Source organism: Sebastes fasciatus, chromosome 6, assembly GCF_043250625.1.
Source record: "Sebastes fasciatus isolate fSebFas1 chromosome 6, fSebFas1.pri, whole genome shotgun sequence".
In the NCBI taxonomy this organism is placed as follows: Eukaryota; Metazoa; Chordata; class Actinopteri; order Perciformes; family Sebastidae; genus Sebastes; species Sebastes fasciatus.
Genome location: NC_133800.1, coordinates 14812302 through 14825602, shown reverse-complemented (window position 1 = coordinate 14825602; position 13301 = coordinate 14812302). Strand labels below are relative to the sequence as shown.

General features: G+C 40.7%; 1 protein-coding gene across 2 annotated transcripts in view; it reads left to right on the top strand.

Moving 5' to 3' along the window:
* The window catches only part of LOC141769103 (netrin receptor UNC5C-like), a 231106-nt gene that overhangs the window by 123320 nt on the left and 94485 nt on the right, over nucleotides 1–13301 (top strand). For both annotated transcript variants that reach the window (XM_074637823.1, XM_074637824.1), the window contains exon 3: nucleotides 9928–10071. In XM_074637823.1, the coding sequence (XP_074493924.1) occupies nucleotides 9928–10071 (144 nt within the window). The remainder of the gene's footprint in view (nucleotides 1–9927; nucleotides 10072–13301) is intronic.

The following is a 13301-nucleotide window of genomic DNA, read 5'->3' as shown; positions in this document are numbered from 1 at the left end:
AAGTAAAAAAAGAAATTTGCTGAGAAGCGTGTACGAAGGAGCGAATTGGTCTTTTTCGTCATCTATTTCTGTCTGAGTTTTTTCACTTTGACACAGCACTGATCTGCTGTGCGCACAAATCTCTAATCCAGTTTATCTCAAATGACTTCAGGTCACTATTTTTGTGGACTTTATTTAGCGTATACTGTATATTCTCTCTGTCAAGCACACATCAGACTTCAGCAGAAGTCTCATGTTAACCTCTTGTTAACCTGTGTCTATCTCAACATATGCCTGCACAGGCAGCCTGCGTTTTGGTTCGCTTGGAAACAGTTGGAGACCGCTTGCGAGAGGTTGTCTCGGACCGTTTCCAAGGTTGTTTTGGTCCGCACCAGAGTATGATTACTGATTTCACAACTGCCCAAACTAACCGCACCAGAGTTTGTTTAAAACTGACTAAATGTTAGCTTGTGAAAACTCCCTAAATTATCTTTTTTAAACCGGCCGCTGTTGACTATGAAGGCCATAGCTTATGATTTACATAATGTTCCTGCTTATCAAACCATTCAGTGATGTCTCATCCCTGTATAGAAGCATCTACTCTCTATTTATTATGTTGAATTTTGTTCCACCATTTTTCCTTTAATTTGTCCCCCTATCAGCCTTTGAGCAGCATGTAACTATTAACATAACACATTACTCAGACTTACTTTCTATTAAAAAAGCTTCATAATACTGGACCTTTAAGTTTTACACAAATATTTAAGAAATGGCATACACCCATGTAATCCCTGAATTTTTTCCTTTGTGGAATATATTTGGCATTCAACACATTTGCTGGTTTTTAAAATAGTGGCTATAGTAAGGTAGCAGCAGTCACTATATAAGGTTTGTGGTGAAGCTACAGAGCCTGAATTAATAATCCCTGTAGGGAAATAGTGTTTTCACTTGCAGCTCCTCCGCAGGTGGTAGGTTATAGCGCCGGGTCAGTTACTGAACAACATCCCTGGAGCTGGTCGGCATTCAGCGAGTGGCTCTCAAACACTTGAGCTGAGCAGATGTTTGTGAAAACGGAGCTCCAAACTTGTGTCTCTTGATGTATCATTTACATACAGGAGAGAAAACAATAATATGCAACAAAACATTCTGCACTTCACAGATCCATTTGTTGCAGGGCTGTTTGTGTTATTTTTTCCATCCCCTGGATGTATCTATTCTGACCTCAAGCCTTTGTCTTTTGTCAGGCTCTCTCCCTCCGTGGCACTGATGAATTAATAATAGCTAGCGTTGACTTTTTCCTGTATCCTCTGTTTCTTTTCCCTGAAGGCCTGTCTGTTTGACCTGTCACTGATCACATTTAAACACCACAAAGCTTTTGAGTGCTTCTCCCCCTGTTCCCTTATCGCTTTCGTTTTCTAAACCATTTAGCCTTAAAAACCCCCGTCTCTGACTCACTGGCTTTCTTACATATGTATGCTTCTCCAGCTTTTTTCTTTCCATCTCTGGTTCATCTCATTCAAAAACATCAAGTCTTCACACTTTTGGCTGTGCCATTACTGTTTGTGTCTGTTTTCTTCATCTACGTATTTCTGTCAAAGCACAGTGGGAGATAGCTAGACAGGGAAATGGAAAACAATATATGACAAAGAGACTGAGTGGGTTTAACAGTGAGGGAAATGTGGAAATGGCAGGAAACACATCTTTTGGCTTTTAATTGACGACATGGCCACCAGACTATTTTGTTCCCATTGCATTGTCCGAGTCAAATTATGACAACGTTGAATCAAATGGCTGACATCACCATATGTAACAACACAAAGATATGTTTGTAAATGTTTCTAATTAAGAACAAATCCAGTTAATTACAACAAGCCTGTTAATTTGTTGACATTGTGTAGATTGACTCAGCATTTGTCTGCTTTTTGTTATACTGGTGGAAATCCATTTTTAGAAAACATGCTTTTCTGCTTTCCTTGTCACTTCTGTGGAAAAGCTGCTTATCATCATCTGTTTTCTCCTCCACCATTTCTCCAGATTTGATAACATGAAAAACTCCCGTGTTTACGCTTCTGCTGATACATCACTTTTATTTGTGCTCTGACAAATACAGTTATGGCTGTTGTAAACAAAATTCTCCAAACTTGTTCTGAGTGGTGCATTTAAAGGAACATTATGTGTTTTCCTTTATAATCTGGGTCTTATTTATGCAGTTTTATCCATCAATTAATATTGGTTATTATGACAGTTTATCAAGTAGGTTGTTTTGTAGATCTTTGTTGACATGGCAACTGCTGAGAATGGAGGTATGGCAAGCAATATGAAATCTTACATTATTTGAATGTACGAATATCAATGAATGCAAAGTTATTATCCAAACATTTCTGTAGTAAATATAAATTTTTCAGAGCTATTTTCTGGTATAAATTCGCTGCAAAAAAGAAACCTACATGTTTTGTGAACCATGCTTAAACCACTACATCACATTTAGTATGTGTGTAAGAAATTGAGTATAGTAATTTTATGTTTTATGATTCTCAAAAACACTATTGATTTTTAATTAATCATTTACATCCAAAGATTAACTCATTCAATGCTTTATTTCATTTGCAAAATCACAGTATACCACCTTGCCTACAGTATTGCAATAAATTGCAATTAGAGCAAACAACACAAAACAATGACAAATATGGTCCAGAAACCCTCACAGGTACTGCATTTAGCATAAAAAAATATCATGACAAATCATAACATGGCAAACCCAAGCCCAAACGGCAACAACAGCTGTCAGTGTGTACGCATAGAACCCATTTTCATTCACTTATCTTGAGGTCAGAGGTCAAGGGACCCCTTTGAATATGGCCATGCCTGTTTTTCTTTGCCAAAATTTAGTGTAAGTTTGGAGCGTTATTTAGCCTCCTTCACGTGAAGCTATTATAACACGGTTGGTACCAATGGATTCCTTAGGTTTTGTAGTTTCATATGTATCTTCACTCTAGCTTTAAAACTGTTTTTGGTGGCGTTAAAATGAATTTATGGTAATGCGTTACTATCGTTAATTTTGACAGCCCTAATGGCAATAATTGAATAGTAGCCCCTGTATTATGTTAAGTATCGTATCGCCAGATCCTTGCCAATACACAGCCTTAACATTTAGTAAGAGGTACATTTTTTGTGAACATGTATAGTATGACAAACAGCTATATATATACCCACAGAGATGAAATATGATTTGTGTATCTCCACTCTCCAAGCTGTCCAAATCAGTTTTTTTATGCATGTGTACTCCCCTAGTTCCCATTTGTCAGATAAAAAAGTCCAGACCTGACAAAGCACATTCACCCACACTTGTACTTTTACTCCCCAGCTGACAAGTAAACTTTGTTATAAGAATTGACACTTTAGGACTAAGAGAAATATTCTGGGGTTGTGTGCAGTTTTGTGATTGATAGAAATGTTTGTGACAGTATCCACTCGTCTTGATACTCGTCTTCCATTTTTCATCTACCTCTTTCCCCTCACCTCCCTCGGCTGACAGCAGTGGTTTTGTTGATGTGAAGCACTGTCATGCTACAGAGACCCACAATTCCACGCTTGTCTTCTCTTAAGAGAACGATATGAATGCTCTAAGCACTGTATCTAAACAAAATAAGACACCGAGTGATCTGGGACTTTTTAAGCCTCTGGTAATTCCGCTGGTCTATGCCCGGCAACACGAGCTTCGTGAGCTTCGCATTAGCAAACAATGGAAACAACTGGGGCTTTACTGGTTTCAACAGCACAACTCCAGATCCGGTGACATCTATCTTTATCTTCTTGTCTATTCACACTTTTTTGTTTGTTTGTTTGACATACTTTTATATTGACATGACACTGAAGGAAAACAAGGGAATCATGGAGGATGTAGATAGGTGTACATTTGTGAAAAGTTTGGCATACTTGTGTTTCTGTTATGAATTTTTGCACTTACTTTTAGTCCCCAGCTGACATGAAAACACACAGATGACACTGTAGGATGAAATATTATATTTAACCGTATGACGTCCCTTCTAGCATCAAATTACATTCATTTTCATGTTAACACAGTGGAACTCAAAACTAATGCATTCCTCCACAAAGGCAGATATGTTTATGTTGCATCAAAATTAAATGTAATATTTCATGCCAAAATGTCATTGGTGTCCTACATTGGTTTTCCTTTTTTGGTCGGAGCATTGGCACTGACGACGCAGTGAGAGAACGGGTTCTGTCGTTTTGTCTTACATGCACATGTACCTGAATTTCAAAAATGATGGAAACCAACATATCTACACCTGTTTATTTCAGTTTCTGCTTTAGTTAGATGTTGGATTTAACCCTTTTGGATACAGGGATGTGTCGCCAAGAGAAATGATGTTCCAGTTCATCTCTCTGCACTGCTTTCACAGCCAACCCTGTCTCCTACAATTACGTTCCCGTACAACTAAACTGTATTCTCAATTACGTTTCGAGTGAAAGATATTTTTTCCCAGATTATTGTCGTGGTTAGTTTTAAACACATGGTAAACGTTGTAAACAAATCAAAAAACACAACAACACTACTTAGTTAGGCAACAAATCTACTGGGTTAGGATTAGTACAAACATCATGGTTTGGCTTAAAATGACTATGTAAGTGAACGTTGACTTTTTGTTTCACACGAGACATGTACAGCGGTCTCCTGGGGGAAAGACCTGTGTTTGTTGGACCCATCCATCTCCCCTCCCGCCCGCCCACCAGTAATGGACTTTCTTACTTTTGATACTCGTTATTATACCACGCAACTTTCATTAATGGTCGCTCAATATACTACATTACCTGCGCATTGCTCGTTTTACTGCGTCACTTGCTGCAGCTGTCTGCGGATCGTGTCTAGAGAGGTAACCCATGAGTTGGGGAAACTCGTGAGATGGTTAAGGTTAGGCATTGACCTCAAATAATTAAGGTTAAGATAGGTTGTCGGGAAAATGCGCAGATGGGAATATGATTTTTTGGAAACAGGGCTGTTCACAGTGATACGTCCCCTTGTTGGAAGTCTTTGCACGTGCGCATAACCCATTAGAAACCAGTTACATGTATTCAGTACATGGCTAAGAAAACAGGTTTTTCTCCCAGAAAGATCTCCAGCAGCGTTATCCAGTTTTCTCTAATTCCTGATTAACAAAATAGGGTGTTTAGACGATGTTTAATAAAATCTGGCTCATCAGGTTTCTGAAGCTGACCGTTAAAGGTTGTCTTCAGTGCATGTTGACTCATTTGACAGCTCCTCTCGTTTTGGCGTTCCATCCACGCTAAGCTGGCAGTGTCAGACTGGTGTATCTTTTTGGGTTCAGCCTCACAGAGAAATTGAACACATTTGATCATCACAACCATTGATTTCCCCCGCTGTGAAACCAACTCAGCTCTCCCTGATGCTCTCTGTTTCACTCTATATATGTCCTGTTCTTGTTTTGTTTTCCTTCTTTCTGTCGGTTTTCTCATATCCCTGTAACCCTCTCTGCTCTGTTGTGTCCTTGAACTAATATCTCTGTTTCAATACGCAATACCTTGCAACACTCATCCTGGTTCACCCCTTGTTCACCCGCTGACATCCCTAACTGCATGTTGCAGTCCTCAAACTAATGCCATACTGCCTTTGTTCACCTTGACAAAAAGTGAATTACCTTGCCAATTAAAAACAGTTTGGGGGCAACTAAACACTTTTGTGGTCATACTTGTAGGGGTGAACTGTAAATATCATAGAGTGCTACAGGAATGAGTCCTAAAACCCGGAAATGAGTTAGTATTTGAGGACTTCCAGTTCCCTCGTCTGGAAGTCAATGTTTTTTTTTAATAAGTTTTTAGTTAGATGCATGAAATAAGGTCTGTGGTTAACACAAGCATAAGAGATTTTAACGTTTTGTTCACCGACATAAAATACATCAATAAATACCCCACTCTTGAATTTTGAAGTCTTTACGTGTCTTAAAAAAGGCAATTGCTAACAAGTGGCTAAATGAGACTACTAAATGTCATCACGCCTTTACAGCCTCGTTGTGTGTAATTGCACTCATGCGACCGTGGTGTAGTTTTGTTTATAGCCTAACGTTAGATTTTTTTATAGCGTTGGAGGCGGGACCCCGGTCATTCCTATGAGAGTTGCTCATTGGCGCATGAAGCCTAAATGGCTGGACTTCCGTCTGGAAAAGTACCCAGATCTTGGGCAACTGGGACATGCGCAGTAGCGTCCGCTCGGTCACATGACTCGGTCATGGGGTCCCAACGTCACGCCGTCATCACGGGTTGCGCTCCAGCCTCGGTCTGGGTCTTACTCACATGAACGGAGGAAGGGAAATAACTCTGGATTCAGCTATTAGTGCGTTTTACAACTTTAAAAACTACATTTTTTAAATAAGGGCTATTAAATTGTTCGTACTGGGAAGTTGATTCACCTCAAAAAAATATATCCGCTGAGTTACAGACATCTCTTTCCCAATGTAAGTCTATGGGAAAAGTATTTTTGGGCCCAACGGCATCACGTGACGGACACAGAAGTTGTAGTACCGCCGTTTGGCCACTACGAAAGTCCGGATCGTTGACCGGCGCACTTCCTGGGGGGTGGGCTCATCTCGAGCGAGCCTATTGTTGCTTAGCAACAGGGTCATGGGGGATGGGGATCACTTCCGGCTACACGGCACAGGTTGCCAAAAGACATGCAAACGCTACGTAAAGATGGGGTTCAATAATGTCCCCCAACAAGAACTTAGCAGAGATACACCACCCACTGCCTCCGCAGCACCACGATTCAGAAACTATCTGACGCGGGTCTCGAGGGCCGTAAATAGACTGGCAACTGAAACATGGGGTCCGGTAGAAAAGTGGAGCAACATCCTCGCCACACCAAGCAACACACCTCCGCCTAACAACAAAAAGGCAAGACTAGTAACGTTACAAACAGTTATCAAAGTCGTTCTACTGACGCTGGACAGTTTTTCAGTGGTTGCACAATAAACTGCCAACATACAATAATGTAAGTCAAGAGTTAAATAATGAATTGGATATAACGCTAGTATGTGATGAAAAAGTAATATGCTAGATGCCAGTACGTTCCCTAGCAACCACCGTTCTAATAACCGCCTTGGTATGTTGCAGGCTCTCTTTATACATCCATGCTGCAGGCAGGAGAGCCTGTTCTATTGGGAACCTTATTATTTATAAATAAAAAGCATTGGAATGTGTCTATAACTTTCATATTGTCATAATGTTACTTGATTACCGAAATTGTGGCACAGATGACTACACATGAACTACATATGATCAACGACATCACTCAATACTGCGTTGGGTGCAGACTTAACATCCAGAGCTCAGTATTGACATCATGTTTTCACTTTATAGCCTACACAAGAGCTGTTAAATTAATGCTGAAGATGCGCCAATCCACATTTATTTTAAATTGGGGTGATAATACTGGATTTTTAAAGATGCTTTTTCTGTGCTGGAGCTTTCTTGGCATTTAAAGATTAAATAACTGAGTGCAAGGGCGAGGTGTAAAACTTGACTATATTTTCGAAGGCGTACTATAAGTGCATCACAAAGCTATACTGTAAAAGTAATCTGGCACAGCTTTCTTCAGTCCTCTGCTGGGAGAAAGGAAGTCAGCTGCAGCTTTTCAGTCGGAATACCTGAGGTGCAGCCACTGTCCCATATGCTGCTGTATTATTCACTAAGCAAGACGAATATCTGTAGTTTTAACTAGAATAAACTTGTTCCTACTTTTCTGATTTGTCATCGTGCACATGTGATTCTGGGTGTTAATTCATTCTGCGTTTTTCTGCAAATTCTTAGCTTTGCTGAATGCATGTCTCTGTTTATTTCAGTGCAAAGTATACAATGTATTTATCAGCTATAATGCTTAAACTGCTCCAGTGTTTTAATAACATTTTACTGCCCTTCAGCTTAATAAGACACATGTTCAGTAATGCAAAACCTTTAAATGTGCAAATGTTTTCCATTTATTTGTCTTCAGCACAAACTCCTTACCTCATACTGTGCCCCCAAATCCCATAGTCCCATTCATGTCCCATCCCACATGCTTCTTTTGCATTAGTTTGAGTCCATTTGCCATAACTAGCTCTCCGGCTCATTTTAGCCATTCGCTTTAATTGCCTTACTTCCCCTCATTACTCCAGCAGTAGTATGCCCACTGGTGTCCACCTCCTCCCCGTCCCTTTTTGTCCCCACGCTGTGGTTTCTGCTCATTGTGACTGCCTAGTAGTTCCAGCTTTAGTCCTGGGTTGCTTGCTGGTTATAATTGCCACTTTAGCTGCCATTTTCTTAGCCTCTACCTCTCTCGCTGTGTCCCTTGCCCATTTTGTTTTAAGCTGCGAAGCCTTAACAATCTCCCTTGTTTGCGAGCTTGCTCGAGCGCTGGTATTCACACTAGTTTTTTATACCATCTTTGCTCTTTGCCCTTATAGCTTTCTCTCCCCCCCCCCCCACCCACCCCCCCACTGGCTATTATCCCTTGTTGTGCCAGCAGTACCTTCCACAAGCTTTTTACTCTCTGCCTTACTTTGCCCTCTGTGCCATCGATGCTATTTGAATTGCCATAGCTTCCAAGTTCCCTCTTTTACTTTCCATCTCTTCCATCTTCGTCTCCCTTCTTATCAATCTTGACTTTTTTTTTTTTCAACTCAAAAGCCATGTCTCCCCATCTCCCAGCTAGCTTCCACAAAAGCTTTTGTTGCCTTTCTTACTCTTTGCCCTCCTGGGTTTCTCTTTAATTCTCTTACCGGCCATTAATGGCCTTTGGTCCGCCACAGTCCTGCTCACTGGATTTCACTTTTTGCCTTCTTCTCGGTCCCCTTTGCCTTTAGGCTGGCATGCTTACTTTAACTGTCTCTCAATTTCTGTGGTGGCAGGAACTTACTGAGAGTCTTTGTAACTAATAGGCCCAAGTCAGATTTGTGGAGCCCCATAGAGATTGTTGCTTGGGTCTTTGTAACACCGCTGAACCTGAAATAAACTGCCAAGATCGTTTCTTATAGCATTTTGCCCGTCTGCTCCCCAGTCCCCACATACTTCTACCTGAAACCCATTTTTATCTCCTTTTCCTTTACGTTTCACATTTCATTGCCCTCTCCCACTTCTTATTCTGTCATCCACTCTCTTCCTCTCACTGTGCCTCTCTCATGTTGTTCTCCATTACTTCTACTAGTCTGCCGTTTCTCTCATTTTCCTCCCATTTTTCTTTCTAGTTTGTGAGCTTAACACTCTCTTTTGCTCCATCAGTCCCTCCTTTCTCCCTCCCCCTACTTCTGTTTTATTCATTATTCCTTTTCTTTGTCATGCATTTCCCCAATTTTCTCTTTCTCCCCTGCTTGTGCACCTGTGTTAGACCTGAACCTCTACTATACTGTATCGCCAATATTTTCATCCTGAGTCCATCCCTCGCTCTTCCTTTCCTATTTTCCTCTGCAATCCTCTATCTGTGCTCCCTTTCTTGCAGTCCTATCAATTGGGTGCAGCTATTAAAACCTCACACTTATTCTTCACATGGAGCTGCTTTCAAAACAGCAGAGAAAAGAGGGAATCGGCAGAGCGGAGTGAGATAAGTGGTAGAAGTGCAAAGGAACAATCTCACAAAGTTTACATTAAATCCAGAGTGACTCTACTCAGTAGAATGACCTGGGTTTGTAAACAAGCTGCAGATATTGTATGATCATCCCCCCGCTTCTATTTACTTGCTAAGATATTTACTGTGTACCACTTTGGCTTTTGCTTCTTAAGCTAACATAAAAGCCGTAACACCAGAGTATAAGCTTAAATAGACTTTTTCTTGAATATCAGTGGCTCAGCGTGAACTGGAACTCGTGACTCATTTACCGTTTTAGGCAGTCTTCTTTAGCTTGAATCGAAATCTCAACTGAGTGCTTGTCCTTTCTTCTGCAGGTCTGGTCGTAAGAGAAGCCAGTATAGAGATTACCCGGCAGCAGGTGGAGGAGCTGTTTGGACCTGAAGATTACTGGTGCCAGTGCGTGGCCTGGAGCTCCGCTGGAACCACCAAAAGCCGGAAGGCACACGTCCGCATTGCATGTGAGTACACTTCTGTAAGCACGTATGTGAGGTTTAAAGACCAGAGGGTACAGTTCACACATGAGTGAGCATGGAGAGTATGGGGGAGTTCATTGTTCATATACTTGCAAAAAATGTCAATGCTTAACAATTTTACATGTCATAAAGAAATGCAAATTCAATCTTCATTTTCCTTCCCAAAAATTAAAAGATATTTTGCAAATAAACAGACACACAGACAATCCTACATGCACAGGCACAGACTTCACTCTGTGCTGGGTCCGATATTGCAATATTTAAAACTGGACAGCTGTCTAGTTTTGTAGATGCCTTTTTAATCACCAACAGGTTTCAGCGGTTACCGCTAACAAATCCATTGTGTTTCCTGTGACAGCTTCACTATAAAAGCCATCCTGTGTTTCACCAATTAAATGATTTTAAAGGACTAGTGTGGAGGATTTAGTGGCATCTAGTGGTGAGGTTGCAGATTGCAACCAACTGAACCAACCACCGGAGCTTACCCCTCCGTTTCCAAGCGTGTCTGAGTATTGCGGTGGCCTTTAGGTAACCTAAAAATACAAAAATACTCTCTCTTGAGCCCGTGTTTGTTTTGTCCGTTCTGGGCTACTGTGGAAACATGGCGGAACAACATGGCGGACTCTGTGAAGAGGACCTGCTCCCTATGTAGATATGAAGGGCTCATTCTAAGCTAACAAAAACACATTTTTTTTTAGTTTCAGGTGATTTGAATGAAAACATAGTTAAAAATATTATATTCCATTTCTGCTAATAGATCCCCCAAAACCCTACACAGTGGCCCTTTAATGTAAACCAGCAGCAGAGTGTTCGGTTTGCATCAGGAGTAATTTGATAGACGTCTGAACAGGCGGTAGGAGAGTGAACAACGAGGCTGATATAAATGAGAATTAAAAACAGTGACGCTGTATCCCATGAATGCATCGTTTCCTGTGAATCCCTCATGCGTAGCTAGGCAACTTGAACCTTGTGCGGGAATGGTGGACTCCACCACTAACAATAGAGCATAGAGAGGTAATTATAGAATACATTGAATCGGTATTGCTGAAAAGAAGGTCCATACATAGCATGAAAAACTAGGTTTTATTTCCTGAAAATTCAAGGATTCTAACGTTGACCTCTGTTTAGCTTCCTTTTGATGTGTAGAGGAACATTACTGTCCTGAGCTATACACTTCAACTAGAAAGACTCATAAGAAAAAAACATGTAGTTGGGTAGAACCTTGAAAAGTGGTTTTACACAGAATGATAAATGTTGGGGACTTTTCTAAGCTGAGACGTAGCGCTATAACTTCACCATCAGTAGCTTCCTGTTATGGTCTGGTGAAGAATTTAATTTGACAACTGGGAGTCTGACTATAAGGTCACCAAAGGAACACAGGCCAGACTAAACCCAAGCACGCTCAATATCACTCTAGCAGACGGTGTTACTGTGCAACACTGCATACACAGAGTGGTCACATGGGGAAATCATTTTAGGATTGTTAGACCCAAACAACAGTCCAGGGGAAAGACAAAGGTTGAATCCTGTTGTGAGTGATGGCCACTTGGCGGCTCTGCAGCGACTTGTGTGGCAAGGGAGTTGAGATGTTTGATAGACATCACCCAAAAGAGCCTTGTTTGTTCTTTCAATGTAAGCCTCATATAACAGAATGGATCGTCCCTTCAAAGCTCCTCTCACTGGCCTGAGAATTGAGCCCACAACAGTAGTTTTCCAAGCGCCATTGCTCTGGTCAATTCAGCCATATAAGACAACTGGGACTCGTCTGAGTGCTCAGGTTATAGAAGGGTCAAGCAGAAAAGAAATACCAATCGACCCCACCTCCCCAGTTTTACCTGCCTTACACTGACAGTGTGGCTGTGCTTGAGTGAACTCTGAAAAGGACAACTGGGGGCTTTGATAGAGTCCATTCAGCAGACACTCAGAACAAACTGCACACATCCCCATATTTAGTACTTTAACAGACAGTATCGCTCTAACAGACCCTCATCCTGGAAATCTGGTTTTCCCAGGTTGGTCTTATACTTGCTGCAGAAGGAAATCCATCATGTTGACCCTTGTTTTTCATTCAGACTATTTTATTTGGCTGTAAACATGTCTCACATTTTCACTTTTGCAGGACTTGGCTGCTTCATTTATTTATTTACGCACTGATTTACACACATGTGCTTATTTATTTATTCATTTATATCACTTATTTACATTTTGAAGGAAGCTAACAAAATACACATTATGTTTAGGTGTTTAATCTTAATAAAAAAGAACAAATAATAAAAGTAAAGATATAATTATTAAAACAAAGTCACATTTTATACAAGGGCTGCAACTAACGATTATTTTCTCGATTAATCGATTAGTTGTTTGGTCTATAAAATTTCAGAAAATGGTGAACGGGCTCCCAAAGCCCAAGATGACGTCCTCAAATGTCTTGTTTTGTCCACAACTCAAAGATATTCAGTTTACTGTCATAGAGGATAAAATAACAGAAAATATTCACATTTAAGAAGCTGAGATCAGAGACTTTTGACTTTTAATTTTGACAACTAATCGATTAATCATTGCAGCTCTATTTTATACATTACATTTACAGATCACAAATTGCATAGTGCATATGTACCATACTGTAGTAGACTTATACACTAGTTCAAAGAGTATATTCTGTAGACTACTGCATCATATTTTAAATTGGCCCTGTAGCAGATTATTTAGATATAGTAAATATACACTTGTACATTCATAGAAATAGGAGCCGACTCAAGCTTATACAATACAGTGTTTCAGTTGTGTTGCAGTACCGCAGCAACATATTTCTCCTTTAATTTGGCTTGTAAGACCATTTGAATTTAGAACAGAGCCTCACAACTCTCTGCGTTGGTTTTGGTATGTGAGGATGTTTTTCTGCCTGTCAGCAGAGAGTTAGTGACACAGTCAGAAATATGCTTCTAAGCTCCGCTAATAACATTCTCCAATGGAATGGGCCCTCCTCGGGGTGCAATGAAAGCTGGGTAATGTGCTGTTTTTGGCTTACGTTCGGGCCGATACACGCTGAGAGACAGATGCAGGCGAGCGTGCGTTTACAGGCTTCTGAGATTCTCTGAGGTAAACACGTGAATGTAGACAGAAATGTACACATCCTGAGAACTGAAGGCCATTACTGAAGGGAATGTATGAATGTATGGCTGAGTGTATACATGCATATAGTGTGTGTGTGTGTG